General features: G+C 41.2%; 1 protein-coding gene and 1 long non-coding RNA gene across 2 annotated transcripts in view; both read right to left on the reverse strand.

Moving 5' to 3' along the window:
- Positions 1-1,533: 1,533 nt before the first annotated feature.
- Positions 1,534-18,185, reverse strand: LOC132401122 (uncharacterized). Its single transcript, XR_009514488.1, has 3 exons — positions 16,258-18,185; positions 7,294-7,460; positions 1,534-1,951 (listed from the first exon to the last, which is right to left on the reverse strand). It is a non-coding gene; the product is annotated as an uncharacterized LOC132401122 (long non-coding RNA).
- A 551-nt stretch (positions 18,186-18,736) lies between these two features.
- Positions 18,737-23,884, reverse strand: part of afg1lb (AFG1 like ATPase b) — a 157,763-nt gene continuing 152,615 nt past the window's right edge. Inside the window, exon 13 of the mRNA XM_059982993.1 lies at positions 18,737-19,391. Coding sequence (XP_059838976.1) covers positions 19,266-19,391 — 126 coding nt within the window. The 3' untranslated portion in view covers positions 18,737-19,265. The remainder of the gene's footprint in view (positions 19,392-23,884) is intronic.

Below are 23,884 nucleotides of genomic sequence, written 5' to 3' on the forward strand. Positions count from 1 at the left end.
ACCTTAATCAGCTGAGTAAGAGGACCAAGAAATAGCACATTGAGTTTAATTTTTGGTCCCCTGCTATAGGAAAGACTTTATTAAATTAAAAAAGAGCCCAGAACATATTTACAAGGGTGTTGCCAGGACTTGAGGGACTGAGTTATATGGAGAGGTTGGACAAACTATGCATTTTATTCCGTGCAGCACAAGAGAATGAGTGGTGATCGTATGGAGTTTTGTAAAATCACGATGGACGTAAATTCAGACGGTCCTTTTCCTAGAATTGGGCATCAAGGACTAGAGAGCATAGGTTTAAGGTCGGAAGAGAAATATCTAAGAGGAATTTGAGGGGCAACTGTTTTTCACAAAGGGTGATATCAATGTGGAATCAGCTGCCAGAGGAAGAGACTGCAGCGAGTATAATAACCACTTTGAAAAGAGTTTCAAGGGTACATGGATTGGAAAGGTTTATAGGGTTATGAGCCAAACACTGGCAAATGCCACTAGCTTGGATGGGGCACCTTGGTCCAGTTGGGCCAAAGGGCCTGTTTCTGTATTATGTGTTTCTATGACATTGCCCCAGTAACATCTAAAATAGTTAACAACTAAAATTTAATAGGTTAATAGAACCATTGATACAACAGTTCAAATACACCAAGCCTAGCGACATGGAGTCATGACTATAGCCTTTTCCTCAATGTCAACAAAATAAAAGAGTTGATTATTAACTTCAGGAGGAGGGTTGATGTACAGGTTCCTGTTTACATCAACAGTGCTGAAGATGAGAGGGTTGACAGTTTCAGGTACCTAAGCATGAACATCATATATAACCTGACATGGTCCAAGCACATTGACACTACGGCCATGAAAGCACATCAGCACCTCTACTTCCTTGGAGTGTGAAAGAAATTTGGCACGTCTCCTTGGACTCTCACTATTTTTTTCTGATGCACCATCCCATGCAAGTCCATCACGGCTTGGTTACGGCAACTGCTCTGCATGACCAGAAGAAACTGCAAAGAATCAGTGGACACAGCTCAGCAGATTACGGGAACCAATCTCCCCTTCATGGTCTTTGTTTAAACAGTAAATCAGCCAGCATTTTCAAAAATTCCCATTCACCCTGAACATTCTCTCTTCTCCCCTCTCCTATCGGATACATAAGCCTGAAAACACATACCAGCAGGCTCAAGGATGACCAGTATCTCACTGTTATAAGACTGTTGAATGTTTCTCCGGTAATGATAAGGAGGACTCTTGACTTCAAAACCTACTTTGTTATGTCTTTACACCTCTGTACTGTAATACTTTATTCTGCACGGTTATTGTTTTACCCGTACTACCTCAATGCACCATCCTAATGAACGATGGTATGCAAAAGATATTCAATTTAATTCACATCATTGAAATATCATTTTATGCATATTATTTAAAGCATTATCTTTGAAAATGATCAGTTCATTCCAGTTGGATATATAGAAAGAAATTTGCAAAGTTAAATCTTCAGTTCGTGATTACACAGTATCAGGGCAGCCAGACAGAGGTTTATGTTACAACAGTTAATATTCCACCTTCTCTATCATTAAAAATATTCATCTTCATCTTTGATCTGAACTGAATGGTAAAACCAAATAATAGGCTTGAAACTGCTTGTTCAAATAATTTGTGATATATCACATATTTTACTTTTCATGATGTGAACAGGATGAAATTGAGATACCCAAGGAAGAAACAATCAAACCGTCCAGACTCATTAAGTTTTCAAGTCATTGGATGGCCAGGAATACTTGGAAGTACCTAATTAAAATCTTGATGATGGTCACTGAGTAGAAACGTTGCACTTAACAGGCCTGCTACTGAGTGTTTCCATCAATGAGCTTTTCCATTCATGAAGCATAATTCCCAGAGATGCCGTCACTGACCATTTCGGATGTGTTTTGTTTCATTGCCTCTAGGGGATGCCATTGTCCTGTCATTCAACAAAGCAACCTTAATTATTTATGCCATATCCCAGAAAGATGCAGGCCTCCAGCGGTAAAGATGAATGCAAGAGCCCCAGAAAAGATAACAAACATTGCATGAAAAACTGGACTGAAATGCGCTCTGACAGGGTCTTTCCATTTGTTCCTACTTACAAAAGCTTATAATACTGTAATCCATCTAATTTTATGATATAAAATTGACAAATAGACACACTGAGGCTGGAGGATGAAGTAGGTTAAAAACACATCAAATCATTTCTGGGCTTTGGATCCAGCTCAGGCCAATAAATCAACAAATGTCTGAGCAGCTTCAAATTAAGTGATAATGTTTATGCATATTCAACTACAAATTGCCCAGAGTTATTACAAGATTGATAAGATCATGCTTAGCAGCACAGAGAGACAAGTTCACATTAATGCAAATAAGTGTTATTTGTTTGAGCCTGACGTTCTTGAACTCCAATCCCAGTACATGCTGGCAGGGGCAGGGTGGGGGGGGGGGGGAGAACCCTATACAAACAGATTGTGCCTCTAAGTGTATTGACTGGCCGCATTTAGGGCTTGTCTGGGAATACCAAAGCCTTTGAGCAGAAAGTCCTATAAAAAGTAGCGGACTCGGCCAAGTACCTCATGGGCATAGCCCTCCCAACCATTGACCACAGCTACAGGAAATGTTGTCATAGAAAAGCAGCAACCATCATCAAAGATCCTCACCACCCAGGCCATGCTCTTTTCTCACTGCTGTCAACAGGTAGAAGGTACAAGAGCCTCAGAATTCCCACCACCAGATTCAAGAACAGTTACTACCCCTCAACCATCAGGCTTTTGAACAAAAGGGGGTAACTACACTCATCTATTGAGATGTTCCCATAACCAATGATCTCACTTTAAGGATTATTTATCTTGTTATTTTATGCACTCGTTATTTATTGCTATTTACTAATATTTGCAATTGCTCACTTTGTTGTCCTCTATCCTCTTGCTCTTTCATTGATCCTGTTTACAGTTACTATTCTATAGATTTGCTGAGTATGTCTGCAGGAAAAAGAATCTCAGGGTTGTATGTGGTGACATATATGTACTCTGATAATAAGTTTTACTTTGAGCTGAGAATAATCTTCTCAAAAATGTGTATTCGTACTTACATGCAAGGTGTGCACCACTTCCATGTCCTCTGTGTGCGTGTGTGTACGTCAAATAATTTGTTAATGAATGGATGTCAGGAAGCAGCATTGAAAAGGAGAAAGTATGTACACACAGGATTGGAAAAGAAAGACAGCAGCAGATTAAGACATTGTAATGAGTTGGATCAGTCTGTGAGAACATAAGACGGCTAAGGTAGCTTTAGACCAGTGATTAAGGAGCAAGCATACTGTAGATAGCAAGGTTAATAGAATTTGGTGTCATGGTGCCAACGCGGGGGGTCACGATCAAAAAAGACAAAATGTTTCTGGCTACAAAACCTTTTGGAAAGAAGATTAAGGAAAGAGTATGTCTGGGGCCACTGAGTAAGGAGAATAATGCAGTGCTGGTCGATGTCCTTCTGGGTTATTGGCTCCATCAGTTATACTCTGGTGTACTCTCTAGCAGAAAGGATATTTAAGAGCAAATTTGTACAGAATTAAAAAGGTGCACAGAATTCTGATAGTGAGGAACCTCAAACTCAGAATACTGACAGTATAAAAAGTGAAAATAAGGGACAGTTTCTGAAGTCTGATCAGCAGAAGTGTCTGGCAAAAAGTTGAAAAGGCATTGATAGATCTGGCTCCATGAACAAGGTGGATTAATAGGGGAGCAATTAGGGAGCAGGGAACCATAAACACATACACAAAATGCTGGAGGAACTCAGCAGGTCAGGAAACATCTATGGAAATGAATAAACAGCTGGCATTTTAGGACGAGGCCCTTCTTTAGGACTGAAAAGGAAGGGGAAGCCCCACAGTGAAAAGGTGGGAGGAGGAGAAGCAGGCTAGCTAGAAGGTGATGGGTGAAGTCAGGTGGAAGGGGGAGGTCAAGGGCTGGAGAAGAAGGAATCTGATAGGAGAGGAGACTGACCCATAGGAGAAAGGGAAAGAGGAGGGGAACCATAGTGTACTGAAGTTGAGGTTATTTTTGAGAAAGGACAAAGAGCATCTTAGGGTGCAAATACTTAACAGGGAGAGATCAGCTTTCAGTAGGGTGGAAACTGACTTGGCCAGAGTGAAGATTGGCAGACACAATTATAAGTGAACAATGAGCGGCTCATGAGGAGAAAACAGCTCAGATGTTGTCTGGTTACTTTCTAGTGAAAGAAAATCAACAGCTAGAACTCAGTGTATGAAGCAAAACTAAGTAGAAAAGCTTGAGTGTATGATAAAAAACTAGGTTAAAAATACAAATGGGAATGACTGAATATGGTAAGTTAGAGGGGAAAGTAAAAATAGAAATAAGCCAGAATAAGTTTGAAAGTAAATTGATATTTAACAAAAAAGAATGGAAGGAATGCAAAACTCTTCCATGCATGGTGCTGATATGGGATCAAAATGATTCATACCTGGAGACAAAGGTATATAATGTGGAACACAAGAAATTCTGCGGACACTGGAAACCTTGAGCAGCACACACAAAATGCTGGAGGAACTCAGCAAGTCAGGCAACATCTATGGAGTAAAATAAACCTTCAATGTTTCGGGCTGAGACCTTTCATCAGATAACCCTGACAGACCCACGGGTGAAATGTTGCCTCACATGGAAGGACATTTTGGGGCCCGATAAGGTGCTGAAGGGGAGGTGCAAGGACAAGTATAGTACTTGTCCCACTTCTAGGGAGAAGTGGCAAGAGGGAGATTAGTGGGGATGAGTAGGCAATAGAGTCTATAGAAAGCGATCCCTGCAGAAAGCAGTGGGGGGGGGGCGGTGGTTATAGTGGTAGGATTCCTTTGTAGATGGTGGAAGTTATGGAAAATGATATGCTGGATACCGACACTCATAGGTAGTATGCAAACATGAGAGGAACCCTATACCTGTTATGGCAGTGGGAGGTTGGGGTGAGGGCAGACATGCACGAAATGTGGCAGCGTCAATGGTAGTGGAAGTGAAACCCTGGTCTTTGAAGAAGGAGGCACCTCCGATGTTCTGCAATGGAAAGCCTCATCCTGAGATCAGACATGGCAGAGACAGACGAACTGAGAAAAGAGAATGGCATTTTTACCATTGACATGGTGGGAAGAGGTACGGTCAAGATAGGTCTGAGAGTCAATAGGTTTATTAAAGATATCAGTAGTTGGTCTCCAGAGATGGAGATAGAGAGATTGAGAAAGGAGAATGGGCCAAGTAAATTTGGGGCAGGGTGGAATATTGAGGGAAAGTATATGAAATTGACAAGTTTAGCATGGGTGCTGGGAGCAGCTCCAATGCAGTCATCAATGTAGCAGGGAAGCATTACCAATGTAGGCTTGGAACAAGGTCTGTTCCATGTGGCTGATGAAAAAGTAGGCACTGATGGGGTCCATACCAATGACTATGGCCACAGCTTTGGTTTGGAGAAGGTGGGAGGAGCTGAGAGAGAAATTGTTGAGGGTGAAGACCAATTTCACCAGACAGAGGAGGAAACTTTTGGACCTGATGTTTCGAAAGAATCAGAGAGCTTTAAGACCTTCCTGATGGGGCATAGAAAATGTATTAAGACTATACATTCATAGTGAAAATGAGGCAATCAGGGCCAAGGAACTTTAAGTGATTGAAGCGATCAACAGCATGTGAGCTGTCATGGATGTAGGTGGGAAGGGATTGAACTAAGGGTGACAAAATGGAATTGAGTTAAGCTAACATAATTTCAGTGGGGCAGGAGCAGGCAGAAACAATAGACCTACCTGGCCAGTCAGGTTCATAAATCTTGGATAGGTCATAGAAACGAGCAATGAAGGCAAGAGATCTTCAGAGTTTATGAAGTTGGTCATGGTCTAGGAGACTATAGCCTGATGCTCATTAGTGGGGTCCTGTTTAAGAGGTAAGTAAGAGGACATGTCTCAGAATTGCCTCTTGACCTCAGTAAGGTAGAGGTCAGTCCACCAGACTATGACAGCACCCGCCTTATCTGTGGGGTTGGTGCAGAAAGAGTGGAGGGCAGTGCATTTAGAAGGCAACAGATTCGAGGAGGGGAGAGGAGTGCTGAAGTTGAGATGAAAAGATTCAGTGCAGGAAGAAAACCAGAGAAGGGTGTCCAAGGAGGAGGGTTGAAGATGGAGTTTCCCTACCATCACCATCAATGGTACCTCCAACCTCATCTCCTCCATTTCTACACATCTGTCCTCACCCCATCCTTTCATCATCATAACAGGGATATAGTCCCTCTTATCCCCTTGCCCTTACTTACCACCCCATGAGCTTCCATATTCAGCACATTGTTCTCTGTAACTTCTATCATCTCCAATGGGATACCACCATGAATACATCCCACACATTCATACTCCCATGTTCTGTAGGGATTACTCTCTATATGTGATTCCCTCGTTCACACAACACCCCCGACTGATCTCTCTCCTGGCACTTATCATGAAAAAATGCTACACCTGTCCCTGCACCCCCTCCATCAGCACCACTCAGAGCCCTAAACAGTTCTTCCAGGAAAGGCAACACTTCACCTGTAAGCCTGTCAGGGTCACCAATTTTATCTGGTGCTCCCAATGTGGCTTCCTCTACATAAGTGAGACCTGACGCAGACTGGGGCACCACTTTGTCGAGCACCTTCACTCCTCCCACCACTAAAGATAGGATCTTCGTGTAGCTATCCATTTCAGTTCAGCTTCTCACTGCCATTCTGAAATGTCTGTCCACCGCCTCCATTCTCACCATGATGAGGCCACACTCAGGTTGGAGGAACAACACCTCAAATTCCATCAGGGTGGCCTCCAATCTGATGCCACAAACATCAATTTTGCAAATTAATTTCTCCCCCTCTGTCCTCTCCTTTTCCATTCCCCATTCTGGTTATTCTCTCATCCCTTCACTTCTCATCACCTCTGGTTTCCCTCCACTTACCCTCTCTTCCATAGTCCATTGTACTCTCCAGTTAGATTCCCTCTTAGTCAGCCCCTTACCTCTCCACCTATCATCACCCAGCTTATTACTTCAATCCCCTCTCACCCACCTTGGGGAGAGGAGAGGAAGAAGGACAAGGTAGTAGGTGATTGGCGAGCAGTGAGAAAGGGTTTCACTGAGCTCCTGTCGAGGGGAATATTTAAACTTCAGGAAGAGACTTTGCAGTGTAGTACTTGAATCACAAACAAAAGACAATCTGCAGATGCTGGAGATCCAAGCAATACACACAAACCTTCCCCCACCTTCTCACCTTTTTCTTCCAGTCCCAATGAAGGGTCTTGGCCTGTTTACACTTTTCTAAAGATGCAGCCTAGCCTGCTGAGTTCCTCCAGCATTTTGTATGTGTTCCTCTGGAATTCCAGTATCTGCAGTATCTCTTGTGTGTATGGAGAGAGTGTTATTTACTCCCTTTTATATCTGGAAACAAAAAATACAAACAAGAGGAAATTCAATAAAGGGGAGGCCAGGTTCGGAGGAATCATAGTTCCGGATCTAGTCAGGTGAACACATTCCTATACCTCTATGTTGCCTTTGGCTGATTGAGTTCAATCACAAAAGAAACAAATGATTGCCCTACCAATACTGATGATTCCTGGTTTTGTCAAACACCAAGTGACACGAGGCAAGAGTGGCTTTTATTTAACTGAACAATACTGAAAAGTATCATTGGTTATGTAAATCCTAAGATAATTGGATGACATTACTGCCACTAGAATTTAAAGAATATCAACTTAACAAAGATTTAAAATGACCACAATTGTTTTATTAAACATAGAAATGAATACGTGAAAATGAAAAGCATTTTAACTATGTAAAAATAAAACTCAACAAGGCACCTTTTTTGGCCTTGTAGAGTGTGTCAAAACTGCTGCAGCAAATTTTCCGAAAGTCCTATTTTCAACAGAGCTCTATTTATCTGGAGCTGATAATGCAGCCTATTTGTCATCAAATCAAGCCTATTGTCATCTTTTTAACACAACATTCTCTCCTAAGTAGTTATTTTCTTGTCAGTGCAGGGATCACTCTCTGACACTTGTAAGGGGAGTTTCTTTTTCATACATTTAATTGCGGTCATTGTTTAAGGATTATCGCATGCTATTGATAGTTAGAAGACCTGCAGGACTCTTAAACAGTATGCTTAAATTACATTAAAAACAAATAACTGATCTGATGGTGTATTTGTATTTTATGGTTATGTTTCATTTTGGGGGGGGGAGAACTATATTTGGTGTTAATCTTTTTCTTTTGAATGTTCTCTAAAGTTTCAAATCAAATCATGTAAGAGGAATGGTGGTCTTATTTCAGAAAATCTGAAACATTTCGTCTGAATTAATAAGCTGTATTAGAACTGATTAAGCCATTAAAGACCATACAGTAATTAATAAAAGTTTGATGAGGTAAGAATATAAGAAATAGGACAGGGCTAGGTCATTTGTCTCTTCAGACCTGCACCATCACTCGTCCAGGTCATGTTTACTCTCTCCTCCCTTAAATATCACTTTCTTATATTATCATTTGATTCCTACATATCAAGGAATGTATCACTCTATTTTGAAACATTCAATGACTGAACTTCCATGGCTCATCTGGAAAGAGAGCTCCAAAGATTCAATATACCCCAAGTGAAGAAACCTTTCCTCATTTCAATCCTAAATGGCCTACCACTTGCCTCCAGATTAAAGTATGCTTAGGTGGGAGAAATGTCTTTCCTACATCTATCCTGTCAAGCCCTGTAAGAATTAGCATGTTTCAATGAGGTCACCTCACATTCTGTTAAATATTAGAGAAAGAAACAGGGTACTAGAGGAACTTGGACAGCATCTGTGCAGGGAAATGGATAGTCAAAATTTCGGGTCGAGCACGTCCATCTGGGCTAAGACCTGAAACATCGACTGTCCAGTTCTTTCCACTAATACACCTTGGCCTGCTGAGCTCCTCCAGCATCTTGGGTGTTCTCCATATTCCAGCACGTGCAGACTCTTGTGTCTCCCTAAATCTTAGAGAATGGTGCCACAGTTCACTCGAAGACTCCTCAGTTAATGGATCTGTCATTACAGGAACCGGCCCAGTGAATCTTTGCTGCATTCTTTACATTGCAAGCATATCCTGTATAGATCAATATTGTATACAGTACTCCAGCTGTGGTCTCAATAAGGCTCTATATAATTGTAGAAAGATATCTTTACCTTTCTATTCAGACATTTGCACAATAAAAACCAATCTTTTTCCCAATTAAAATATAGTGAACAGAATTAGGAGTAGCCCATATGGCCCCTCAAACCTGTCCCACCATTCAATGTGATTGTTACTACACCTCTATCTCAATGCCATTTTCTCCCAAATCCCTCAACACGTTCTGCATCTGAGCTTTCAGTCAACTGTGCAGAAGGTTAAACAGATACTTCTGAATATCAACATTTCCCAACCTCCCACTTTCTTAAAAAATATTCAGTATTACTGCTTTTCTGCTGAAGTTGATAAATGGGCAATTTTGCACATTGTACTCCACTCACCATGGTGGTTTCATTCATTTTAGTGGTGGAAAAGTTATGAAATCCAATCTAGAAGAAATCTTAATTAGGAAAGGTTCAGGGGTTAATCAGGGTCAGTCAGCACGGATTTGTAAGTGAAGGTAATTTCTAATGATTGAATTTACTTCGATTACAAATGAGCCTAATGGAGTTAGTGCATGTACACTGACTTTAGAAATGCTTTTGACAATGTCCAACATGGTAAGGTAAATGCCCATGGGGCTCATGTACGGTTGAGCAGCACGGCAGCACAGTGATTAGTATAAGGCGATCACATTTCCAAAAGCCCGGGTTTAATTCCGTCACAGTCTGGAAGCAATTTGTACGTTCTCCCCATGATGGCATTGGTTTTTTCTGAATGCCTCAGTTTCCCTCCTACTTTCCAAGGATGTACAGGTTAGTAGGCTCTTGGTCATATGGAAGTAATTGGGCATTGCAGGCTCATTGGGCCAGAAGGGCCGGTTACCCAACAGCCTCTCTAGATAGATAAATAAATAAATAGATAAACAGACATAAGAAAGCAATGGGATCCAAAACTGGTCCAGCAAAGGATTGACTGCAATTCAATAAGTAAACATTAGGTATACTCTTATTACTTAGGTATAGGGAATTGATACCAAATGAGGTTGAATATATGCTTTCACTGTGAAGACTGTTTATATAATGTTATTCTTTCTTTTTCAATTTTTTTATTAATATCAACATCTTGAGATAACAAAAATTTATACATTATTGGGATTACAAAATTAAAATGAACATAGAAGGATACATAAACAATAAGTACAATAAAATTAAGTCTCTCAAAATCATACATGATACGAATATAATATGAACAAGACAAAAAAACTAGGTATAACAATATGAAAAAAAGCAGAAAAAGAAAAAAAAATTTACCCCAAAAAAGAACTAATCTAAGAAACTAACCATTAACTAAAAAAAAAGAAAAAGAAACATGGGCCATTTATAATATCTAAGAAAAGACAAAGATATAATGTTATATCCCAGTGATGGTGCTGTGAGGTATTCACTGCACCTGCGCCTACAGGTGCATTTGACAATAAATTCAACTTTGACATAGGAGAGTATGCTAGAAAGTAGTTAGGAGGGCAAAGGGGGCATATAAAATAGCCTTGGAAAGCAGGGAAAAAGGAGACTCCCAAAACCTTTCATAAGTAAATTGGAAGCAAAAGGGTATTAAGAGAAAGGGTAGGCCTCCTGAGGAACCAACAAGGAATTCTATGTGTGGAGCTAGAGGATGTGAATGGGGTTCTTAACAAATATTTCTCATCAGTATTCACCATGGAGAAGGATGTAGAGTTATGGGAAGGGTACACTGATATTTTAGAACATTTGCATCAGGGAGGAAGTATTAAATATGCTGGCACATGTTTGAGGTGGATAAATCCCTAGCACCTGATGGGATCTATTCCAGGATGCTACAAGAACCAAGCAGGGAGAGTGCTGTGGCTCTGATGTACAGTTTTGCATCTTTGTTTTCTTCAGATAAGGTATCAAAGGACTGAAGATTAGCAATCGTTGTTCCCTTATTCAGAAAGGGCCGTAGGAATAAGCTAGGAAACTACAGGACAGTGTACCTAGTCAGAAAATAATTGGAAAAAATTTAAGGGGCAGGATTTATGTTCACATGGAAAGGCTGGAACTAATTTGGAGTAGTAAGCATGATTTTGTGCTGGGCAAATTCTGTTATACAAATTTGATTTGAGTCTTTTGAGGAAGTAACTAAGAGAGTTAATGAAGACAGAATGGTAGATCTGGTTTATATGAACTTCAGCAAGGCTTTTGATAAAGTTCAGAAGGTTAAAACACGTAGGATCCAAGGTGTTGATAAACTGGACAGAATTGGCTTAGTGATGTGAGGCAGAGGGCAGTGGTGGAGCATTTTATGTAACTGCAGAGACTGATGCTAGGACCTTTGTTATTTGTCATACATATAAATGACATGGTTGAGAATGTAGGTTGTCTGATTACTCTGACCATCTAGTCAGAGGCCTGATCAATTGGAAAATTGGAGGATTTGTAGTTAAGACGGTTATCAAAGGACATATAGTAGATCAGATGGAAAGTTGGGCAGAGCAATGCCAAGACAAAAGAGAAGTAGTGCATTTTTGAGGGACCAAATACTGGCATAGCAGGGACCTTAGTTGTGTTGGTATATAGAGAACTGTAGGTGCTGCAAATAATCTGCTGGAGGAACTCAATGGGTCAAGCAGCATTTGCAGAGAAAAGGACCTTTCGTTGCTCCAGATTTCAGCATCTGCAGTGTCTTGTGTTTTGTCCTTGGGTGCTAGTCCATTGTTCCCTGAAAATAGTTGGATAAGGCAGCAAAGAAGGCTTTTGATATGTTTGCTGTGGCATTGAGCATGAGTGTTGGGACGCCGTGTTGCAGTTATACGAAATGATGGTCTGGTAGTATACAGTATGAAGTATAGTGTACAGTTCTGAACAGCAAACTGTAGAAAGGGTTTGGTAGCATTTAGAGTGAGCGCAGAAGAAAATCAGCAAGATGTTACCTGGAATAGAAAGCTTTAGTTATAAGGAGGAATTTGATAGACTGGGTTTATTCTCACTGGAGTGCGGGAGGCTGAGGGATGACCTAATAAATTATAAGGGGTGATTTTGTGTATTATGAGGAGTCCAGATAGCATAGTTACTGTCTTTCTGGCAGGATAGTTAGTCTAAAAGCAGAGGGCAAGAGTTTAAGATGAAATGCAAGAAATTTAAGAGCGATCTGAGGGGCACATTTTACAGTGTATAGCGTGAGCTCTCAGACAGGGGTTCACAACCTGGGATCCACAAACCCCTTGGTTAATGGTAAGTCTCACTGTCATGAAAAGGTTGGGAACCCCTGCTCCAGGAGGAGATGGGAGAGTCTCCTTTGCTCTAGAGTCCAAGGAAAGTAAACTTAACCTATCCAAACTCTCCTCATAACACAGAAACCCATCATACTTAAAGTCTGCTTTCTCTCCTGACTTCCACTGTCACCATGGGCACAATAGTCTGGCAAGCCATCAGTTTAATCTGTGAAAAGCGATTAAACGACAAAACGGGATAGAAGTGCAAAAGAGGACACGATGTAGTGGGACATGAGGAAACCAAGGGTTAGTCTAGAACAGTTTTGAGTGAGATAATCAGAATTACCAAGAGAATCACATGATTGCGACAGATCTGAAAAAGAAAAATGCTGGAAATTTCAATAATCTGTAACACATTGAGCTCAATAAGAAAGGGCACGACGTGCAGAGCTGGACTACCATTCCTCAAGTCATTGATGGAGCAGGGAATGCAGGAGGTTGAAGGCAGAGTAAAGAGTGGGTAAGGGGGAACTGCCCCAGAACCACGGTTGTGGACTGAGAGGAGGAACTCACAAAATGGTCACCAAACCACATTTGGACCCCTCCCCGTAATGTAGAGTTGAAACACAAATTCTTCTACAGAATTGGAAACAGCAAAAATATACTTGGTGGCTTCATATTTTAAAAAAGGCATTCCACCGAGGAGAGAAAAATGTGAACTCATGAACTTGAAATTGCATCCATAGTAGTACAAACACTGTAATTTATTCAAGATTGTAACGACTTTTAAAATTATCCACAAGTGAAGGGAATACTCATAATTACATTTTACGAAAATATTGCATTAGTTGAACCTATACGTTAGATGGGGCAGGCTGCAGCTGTGGTTAATTTACATATCGCATTCAATAAACAACTGATGCATTTATTACACCATAGATTGAGCACCTTGCATGAATACAATATTTGAATACGTCACCTCAAATGCCCAGGACATAACAGTGTGAAAAGAGCAGCAAGGGCCTTATCTGTGCACTTGCTACAGGGTAGGACGTCTGCAGTGGAAGTAAATAAGTGTTTGTGTAATTATTAACTTGAGATGTACGTTAGAAAGAGTTAAACCATGATCTATACCTGGTATGCAAATCATGTCAAGTTGTAATTAGCATATAAGTGATTTAACAAATAACATGAGTAGTTAAAATACCTCAATAAAATGGTATACCTCAATTTTTTTAAATGCTACATTTCTCAGTTGCTTACCCAAAGGTTGCTAAGGCAAACTGATTCAACATTGCATTCTTTGAATCTATTGAATAATTTGCACATGAAATGCAAGAGAAACAAGTAGGCAATTAAATCAACAATGTATTACCAAAAGCCTTGAATCTACAATCTACCTTTCATACCTGAGCAAATTATTTTTTGAATTTTAGCACAGGAAGCTCCCACAAACTATAACATGGCACTGCTTGAGAAAGAAGATAGATTTCATCCAGGACATCCGGAATTGCAGAGGTACCAGCTTTAAAAATAATATTAACAGAAGCTCAAATGAAGTGGGAAATGTTAAACTGATAATGGAGACGGAAGAATTTAAACTACGTTTAATTAATTGTTGCCCTTCTCATTAAAACTATATACCACAAACAGTTAATAAGATTAATTAACGAGATCTGCGGACAAAATAAACAAGGTAGCCATTGGCACTATATTGTATATGGATAAACTAATGAGTAATTAATCAATTAGATATCAAATGGATCCACCAATTATTTAGTGGTTTTCAACATTCGGAGTTGGCAATGTGTCAGGAATACACCATAATATCTCTCAACCTCACTCCTCTCCCTCCCTTGCCTAGTTTCCATCTATCTCCTCTCCTGGTGGCACCTATTGCCTCCCAATCCCTGTCTTGGTCCCACCCCTCAACCTTTTAGACTTGTTATCTCCCGTCTACACACTATTCAGATGCAGGGTCTCAACCTAATATATTGGCTAGTCCTTTGCTTGCATAGATACTGCCTGCACCCCACCCCTCAGTTTTTACAGCAGTTTGCTTTGTGCTTTGTGAAGAGATAAATGGGCAGTGGAAATATCCCATGCTTCTATCAAGGTTGTACCAATCATCGGTTGGTCCTATGCAACCACAAGTCAAAGATGAATATGCCAGGGAGAACGGTCAGAAGGCTAATCTTGGAGTGAATATCGTTGGCATGTGAAAGGGTAAGGGATATCTCAGAGAATAAACTGGGAAAGCAGAGCAGATCCACATAAACGCAATGGCTAAGGAAGTAGAAGATGACAGCTCTGGACAAAGCTAGGGAAGGAAGGATTAGAGCACTCGTATGGTAATAGGACACTATGAAAATGTGAGGTTATTACTTTTGAATGAAGAATGAAACAAAAGCATTATTTAAATAGAAAGGGATTTGGATGCCCTCATGCACAAACTACACGACAGCATTCAGATACAGCAAGCAGTCAGATAACTAATGGCATTTATTGCAAGCAGTAGGGAGTATAGAATTAGAGAGGCTTTTGATATAATTTAACAGGGCACTGGTGAGACCACACCTAGTGTATTGCACACAGTTATTTTTCAGTATTAAATGAGGTTGTACTGAGAAAGTTCACTGGGGTAATTCATGGGATGAAAGGGTTGATGTGTGAAGAAAGGTTGTGCAGCTTTGCCTATACTGACTGGGTATAGAAAAATTAAAGGTGTTCTTATTGAAACAGATCAGATTCTGAAGTGACTAGTAGAGTGGTGCCTGACAAGATGTTTCCGTGAGTGTAGGTTTTTGAGTCTAGGAGGCATAATTTTGGATTAAGTACTTTCCCATTTCAAATTGAGATGGGGGGAATTTCTTCTTTCAAAGGATTGTCAGTCTCTGGATTTCTGAAAACCAGAGAACTGTGGAGATGAATACCTTCATGACTGAGATAGGCAGGCAATAAAAAAAAGATCATGTTGCAGCAGTGAACAGTTAGGCTTGGATAAAAGATTGGCTGGCTAACAGTGAGGGCACAGAAGATTCTTTTGTCATAGTGATCAGACTGGGAACCTAACTTCTTAAAATTTGTATTAATGACTTGTATGGTCATGCAATCTGCTGATGATGTAAAGAAAGGTGGGCAAATGAGTTGTGAAGAGGACATAGAGACTACGAAGGGATATGTATAGGCTATGTTATAGCTATAGGTAGGGAATGTTTGCAAAAGGAGTATAATGTGAAAAATATTAAACTGTCTAGTTTGGCAGGAAAACAACATTCTGCCTCAATAGTGAGAGGCTGCAGAGCTTGGAGATGGAGAGAACTAGGTGTCCTAGTACAATTAATTAGCAAACATGCTATTGCTAATTGCTAGCTGATTGAAGACAAAATTAGAGAGATAAAAGCATGTTAATGTGATGTTAGCAGTTGAGAGACTACTGGACTAAGGCCTGCCTGAGGAGACGCTGGACAGAGTGGCTGTGTCTGCTGGTAAAATCTTGACAGAACACTTAAGTTCCAGTCAACTTTTGACAGGATGGAGATGAAGACAATGTTTCCTCTTGCGGGAGAATCTAGAACAAGGGGTCACCTATTTAAGAGAGACAAGCTCTGTTTTAAATCTGAGGTCTGTGAGTTTTTGGCTCTCTGTATCTTAAAGAATGGTCAGAGCAGAGTCTGAGCTATTTTTGTATCTGTTAAGCAGGGACAAAAGGCTGTTGTAGGTAGATGGGAATGCACAATTAGATGTGTCAATTTTGTTATTTCAACAGACTCGATGGGCCAATCTGGTCTATTCTGGCTTCTGACTTGTACGTTAATATTACACAATATGTACAGCACGTAATTCTGAAATGGGTATCCAGTAATTTACCGATAATTTCCTTAATGGGAAGGCAGTAGCATTCTGCTATTATTCCTTTCATGTTTTAACTCCCTGTTGTCAAGGCCAGGTGCTCCTGCTCAGTTAATACTAGGAAATGAAAAGAAATCACAGTTAAAGATTATCTGTAGGAATTTTCCATGCCAGTTATAAATCGAAGGTGGGCTAATTGGAAAACAGCACTGCTACAAGGGGCAGTTTCTTTCTATACTTTGGTTTTGCTATCAACAGCCCGCATTCTTTGGGGACACACTACTCTGCAAAGGCACACATGATTGACAGTCAGAGGGGGTGTGTTTCTTCAGGAAATCTCCCACACAGCTCCTGCTTGTCGGGCGCTACTTGGTTTCTTAAGCCTTAAATATGTCTTATTAACAACGAGAGTGTGCTACCTACAGTGCTGGTGGCAAAGGCTAAAAAATAGAAGTTCGGAGTGCTTTGCCAATATTTGGAAACATGCACATTGCCTCCTTTCTGTCTCCTCCCGCACTCCCATGTCTTAAGGCCAAAGCAGGGCTAACTTTTGCCTATCTGGTGGTTCTCTAACAGATTTTTGAAGAGTAGACTTTAAAATATGCCAATCTTACTTGGGCCTTTCAGAAGTAGCCGTACTAATTCTAAATGTGGGTGGCTTCCGATTCCCTTTTCCTCCTTCACCGACAACCAACCACTATAACTACCAGCTCCTAGCCACCAACCCCACAATTCCTTTCCGGCATCGTTTCTCTTCCTCAGCATGGCCTTCATCACTTTCCTGAGAGACGTTGCTACTTCACAGCAACAAATTTCATCCAGGTTTACCAACAAGCCTTCCAGATAGAAAATGATTAACAAACTGCCCCAGAAGTCAGGCACAGCTCGGTCCCTCTATTTAGGGGATAAGATTCTTCAGTCTTCCTCTACTCAGCCATGTACAAAATTAACGATTTTGAAAGTCAGACTGTCAGTTAACTGTTAAACCTATAAGGGATAAATGAAGTGAGAGAGGAAAAATTTGAAACTGACCTGAATGACAATTTCTTCATGTAGAGGTTAATCCATATACACAAATAATTTTCAGAGGAAATGCCCTCAGCTGCATCTCTTTCATTTCACGCACGTCTGCCCTCGCCCCATCATCCCACCACCCCACCAGGGATAGGGTTTCTCTTGTCCCACCCCACCAGCCTCTGCGTCCAGCACGTAATTCCCCGCAACTTTCACCACCTCCAGTGGGATCCCATCACCAAGCACATCTTTCCCTCCTTTCCCCCTGCCCCAGCCCCACTTTCTGCTTTCCACAGGGATCACTCCCTATGCGACTTCTTGTCTATTTACCCCTCACCACTGATCTCCCTCCTGACACTTATCCTTGCAAGCTGAACAAGTGCAACACCTGCCCATACACCTTCTCCTTCACGACCATTCAGGGCCCTAAACAGTTCTTCACCTGTGCATCTGTTGGGTTCATCTACTGTAGCTGGTGCTCTGATGTAGCCTCCTGTATATCGGTGAGACCTGACGTAGATTGGGAGACCGCTTCACCAAGCACCCTACGCTCTGTCTGCCAGAAAATGTGGGATCTTCCAGTCGTCACCCATTTTAATTCCACTTCCATTTCCCATTCCGACCTGTCAGTCCATGGCCTCCTCTACCGCCGTGATGAGGCCACACTCAGGCTGGAGGAGCAACACCTCATATTCCAACCTGATGGCATGAAAGTTGATTTCTCCAACTTCTGGGAATGCCCCCCATCTCACTGTTCCCCATTCCCATTTCCCTCTCTCACTTTATCTCCTTACCTGCTCATTGCCTCTCTCTAGTGCTGCTCCCCCTTCCCTTTCCTAGATGGCCTTTTGATCTCTCCTATCAGATTACCCCTTTTCCAGCCCTGTATCTCTTTCACCAATCAACTTCCCGGCTCTTTACTTCACCCCTCCTCCCCCCAGATTTCACCTATCACATGGTGTTTCTTCCTCCTCTCCCCCCCCCCCCCCACCTTCTTACTCTAACTCCTCATCTTTTTTTCCCCGGTCCTGATGAAGGGTCTTTGCCCGAAACATCAACAGTTTATTCTTTTCCATAGATGCTGCCTGGCCTGCTGAGTTCTTGCAGCATTTTCTGTGTGTTGTTCAGAGGAAATGGTTGAGGGAAGTACAATAACAACATTTCAAAGACATTTGGACAGGTATATAGATTGAAAAAAAAATAGAGGGATATGGGCCAAATCCAGTCAAGTGGGAGTGGATCATAAACCCAAGAGATTCTGCAGATGTGGAAATCCAGAGGAGGAAGTTAGCAGGTTAGGCAACATTTTTGGAAATGAATAAACAGTCTGCATTTCAGGCCCAGACTCTGTCCTGATGAAATTCTTCCAGCATTTTGCGACCAGATTAGACTACTATCTTGGTTGGCAAGGACAAGCTAGACCAAATGGTTTGTTTCTGTGCTAGATGACTGTGATTCTTAAGTAATTTAGTTTCTCACCCACTGAAAAGAAAAAGAAATGTTTATTGAGGTTAAATACATTTATTCTTAAGAGTTTAAATATACATAAATACTTAAAATTTTCCCTGAGGACATAAAATTGATGGAGAACAGACCATAGTGAACGAGTGCAGAGTTTATGGCTGGAGTGGATTTGATGGAGTTGCATGTTTTTTCCCGGACTGTTTATTTCATTATTTTTGGAGCCCTCTAAGCAAAAGGATACATTTTATAACATGGAAACCCCACCAAAGTAAAGAATTGCAGAAAAGACAATTAATCAGGAAATGATGATAAGACACAAAAAACAATAGAAAAGGAAAGTGTCCAATAAATTAAAAAAAAGACAACTACACATTAATCTAGAACCAATAAATTTTTGAATTGTGTGGAAGTACATCAAATGGTCCTGTTAATGAACGTTAGCAGATGAAGTACACTTATAATTTATCCTATTCATCTTAGTCCTTGCATTAAATAAAATTTGAACTATTGTCCATTGCACTTTGTAGATTTCAGTTACATTCACACAGTCATTTCCTCCTCCGGTCTCCTTCATTCCAGTACTCTTCTGTTTGCATTTCTGTGAGCCGGGAGATAGTGCGCTGAAATGCAAATATTTCTTCTGCTCCAGAAAAAATGGAAAGGTCTTCTACCTTCTGTGTATTAGAACAAAAGCACAAAGGTGAGTGAAAATCTATTTTCATGCTATCAGGATGGGACCCAAGGAAATACAATATGCAGTAAGTTTGTTGCAATACTGAATTAACCTTTCACAGTTGATAACATGCTAACACCAATTGTCTCAACAGGAGCAACTAAGATATGCCCTTGGACATGAGAACTTTCTGCTCTTCTTTCAAATACAATTCAGATCTGAACAGTCAAATGAGAGCTTAATTTAATGTCAATTCTTTCTAACCACATTCATTGAATTAATACAATCCATGCACAGCTGAACACCTGTTTACGGGCCATATCGGTACTTCCATGGATGGTAACAGGCATGCATCAAAGTTGCATCCAGACTTCTGCAAGAAGAGAGAACCAAATCCAGCTGAATAGTACAGATACAATAAATATTCAGAAAACTGTGCCGATACCAGGCACATCTTTAGAGTTTGCAATATCAATGGGCAGAAGACAGAAAGAAACTGAAGATGTATCAAACAGAGAACAGCACCACAATGCACATGCCATTCAGCCCATGATGCTGCGATAACCTTGATATCATTTTTTACTAAATGACCTCCTCCTCTGTATCATCCAGATCCCTCCATTCCGTTCTTATCCATTTGTCTATCTAAACCGCACCAACCTGCCACCACAATCGCTGGTAACCTATTCCAGGCACCTACCCTTCTCTGTCTAAAAAAACTGGCCCTTTCAGCTTCCTTCCTCTAGACTTAGAAGTTTGTCTTCTGGTCCTTGACATTTCGAATCCAGGAAAAGGCATTGACTGTCTGCCCTATCTTAGCCTCTCAAAAACATATATCAGATCCTCCCTCAGCTTTCAATGCTCTGGGGAGAAAAACCCAAGATTGTCCAACATTTCCAGATAGCTCATACCTTTTAATCCAGACAGCATCCTGGTAAACCTCTTTTGCACCCTCCTATAATGGGAGGCGACCAAAAATGCACAGAGTGCTCCAGCAGCAGTCTGGCTAAAGTTTCATATAGCTGCAGCATGACTTTCTTAATCTTATACTGAGCACCTCGACCAATGAAGACATGTATATATATAACTTCTTTATCTCCCCATCCACCTTCAGTGAACTATGGAGATGGACCCCGACATCGCTCTGTGCCTCAGTGCTGTTAAGGGGCCTACTATTAACTGTATACTTTCTCTTTTACTTGACTTCCCAAAGTTCAACATTTCATACTTGCTGGACTAAACTCCATCTACCACTTCTCTGTCCATATCTGTAACTGATCTATATCCTGCTATATTCTTTGATAGTCCTTTGCACTGTCCACAACTCCACCAATCTTGGTGTCATTGACAAACATGGTAATCAGCCCATCTACACGGTCATCCGAATTATTGATATATATGGCATCAACAGAGGTCCCAGCACTGATCTTTGTGGAACATCACTGGTCATGGACTTCCAGCCAAAACACCAACCTTTCATCTCTACTTTCTGTTGGCTCTGGGCAAGCCAGTTCTGAATCCAAACTTGCAATTGACCCTAGATCCCATGTATCTTTATCTTCTGAATTAATCTACCATGAAGGACCTTTTCAAATGTAGAGAATTTGCCAAGATCATCGCTGATGAAAATTTAGCATGCTAGCAACTGCATCAGTACATACAGTATGTGCGATGAACATGTGCAGGACAAAGACTGCTGTTTTCCGATAGCACATCAAATCAGAGTCAAGAATGGTAGCAACCTCAAACAGCCAGTGACTGTCCACCCAGGTGACCGAGTAGTGATAACTTACCTTTCTGATGGTTCAATGTACAAATGATTGTTTCATGTACAAAACCATTAAGGATATTATATAGAAATACATATGTGCATAATGTATTCAGCCCCACCCCTTCCTGGAAGTTTTCATGTTTTATTGTTTTACAACATTGAATCACAGTAGATTTAATTTGGCGTTTGTGAAACTGATTAATAGAAAAAGATTGTTTTGTGTCAACGTGAAAATAGATCTCTACAAAGTGATCTAAATTAATTACAAGCGTTGCTCAACCTGTACATACATTCCTACATTCTGAAAAACTATAAGACCATAAAACATCAGAGCAGAATCATGTCATTCAACCCATTGAGTCTGCTCCGCCATGATTAGTTTTCCCTCTCAACCCCATTTTTTAGCCTTCTCACTGAAAATTTTGACACCCTGACTGATCAAGAACAGGGGTCACCACCTTCTTTGCACCGTGGGCCGGTTTTATATTGACAATATTCTTAGAAACATAGAAACATAGAAAATAGGTGCAGGAGTAGGCTATTTGGCCCTTTGAGCCTGCACCGCCATTCAGTATGATCATGGCTGATCATCCAACTCAGAACCCTGTACCTACTTTCTCTCCATACCTCCGATCCCTTTAGCCACAAGGGTCATATCTAACTTCCTCTTAAATATAGCCAATGAACCGGCTTCAACTGTTTCCTGTGGGTGGCAGAGAATTCCACAGATTCACCACTCTCTGTGTGAAGAAGTTTTTCCTCATCTCAGTCCTAAAAGGCTTTCCCTTTATCCTTAAACTGTGACCCCTCATTCTGGACTTCCCCAACATCGGAAACAATCTTCCTGCATCTAGCCCGGGGGTCGGCAACCCGCGGCTCCGGAGCCGCATGTGGCTCTTTTACGTCTGTGCTGCGGCTCCCTGTTGCTTTGGGAAATAATTGGTTGTGGCGACCCTTTTCCTGGCACATCCGAACCGACTCACAATTAGATAGCCTACGGGGGTTTGCGAGCACAGAGCTTTGGAGCCTCTGCGCCATGGGGGGCAGGTTGAGGGAGGCTTAAAAGTGAGGCTGAAGATTTCGAATAAAGTTTTTTCCTTCGACTGCAGTTACCGACTCCGTGTCGTAATTTTAGCGCTGCGTGTAGCACACCGCTACATGGTCAGTATTTAATTAAAATGTATTTTATGTTAGTTTGTTAGTTTTTGAAATGTAAATCTAAATTTGAAGATTATGGTGATCTTGTACAATCTAAATAAGACTTTGTGGCGACCCATTTCCTGACACATCCGAACCGGCTCACAATTAGCCAGCGTTCAGGCTAAGGGAGATAGGCTACGGGGGTTTGTGAGTACGTGTCTTTTGGAGCATCCGCGCCCATGGGGGGCGGGTTGAGGGAGGCTTAAAAGCAAGGCTGTTTAGTTCGATTAAAGCTATCTTTGACTGCAGTTTACTGACTGCGTGTAGCACACCGCTACAACGTGTTTTTATCGCTGGCTGTCCAGAGGGGAGGTGCTGAAACGCTTTGTCGCGTGTCTGGAAGAAGTGAAAACTTTCCTGGGCAGCAAAGGGCTCACCTTGTCCTGAGCTGGAACAGCCAGAGTGGCTGGAAAAGCTACACTTCATGGTAGACATGACAGCGCACCTGAACACGCTGAACACAGCTCTTCAACGGGGTAAGGACGTACAGCCCTGCACATGTTGGAGGATGTTTTGGCATTCGAGCGCAAGTTGACGTTGCTTGCCAGAGATTTACAGAAAGGCACATTGTCTCACTTCCCCAATTTGAGAGAGTTCAAACAAGGTCACGACATGATAAATTCGGGGTATTTACATTCTGCAATCATCGCAATGCAAACATCGTTTGGGAAACGCTTCTGTGAGTTCAGAGAGGAAAAAAACACATTATCCTTCCTGGTCACTCCCCTAAGCATCGATCCATCCCTACTGAATACGACTGCATTGTCAGGTGTGAGTCAACCTGAACAAGGATGATAAATATTTTAATTGCCTATTATTTTACGTATATTCATATGTTTTCATTGTTCAGTGAAATAGTCCTTTTATTTTTCAGGTTGACAGCTGGCTGACGTTATTTTTGGTTTGCTGCTGGCGGCAAATTTAAGTTTGGCGTTTTTCATAAATGCAAGAAGGACTCAAATAGACGTTGAGTATTTTACTTAAAAGTAACCTTCAACCCAACGTCTTTTTTTCGGAGGTCAAAATGTTTTTGTTGCATGCAGAAATGTAATTTCGTTTTCTCTGCAGGAGTTCATCAATTTCATAAATGCAACACATTATAGTTTGTTTATACATAGCATAAAGGCAAAACAAAACGTTGTATGCAGTGTTATTTCATTTTAAATGTCAAACAGGTTTTGCGGCTCCCAGTGTTTTCCTTTCTGTGGGAAACGGGTCCAAGTGGCTCTTTCAGTGGTAAAGGTTGCTGACCCCTGATCTAGCCTGTCCAATCCCTTTAGAATTTTATACGTTTCAATAAGATCCCCCCTCAATCTTCTAAATTCCAGTGAGTATAAGCCTAGTCGATCCAGTCTTTTTTCATATGAAAGTCCTGCCAGCCCAGGAATCAATCTGGTGAACCTTCTCTGTACTCCCTCTATGGCAAGAATGTCTTTCCTCAGATTAGGGGACCAAAACTGCACACAATATTCTAGGTGCAGTCTCACCAAGGCCTTGTACAACTGCAGTAGAACCTCCCCGCT

The sequence above is a fragment of the Hypanus sabinus genome, chromosome 10, assembly GCF_030144855.1.
Source record: "Hypanus sabinus isolate sHypSab1 chromosome 10, sHypSab1.hap1, whole genome shotgun sequence".
NCBI classification, from domain to species: domain Eukaryota; kingdom Metazoa; phylum Chordata; class Chondrichthyes; order Myliobatiformes; family Dasyatidae; genus Hypanus; species Hypanus sabinus.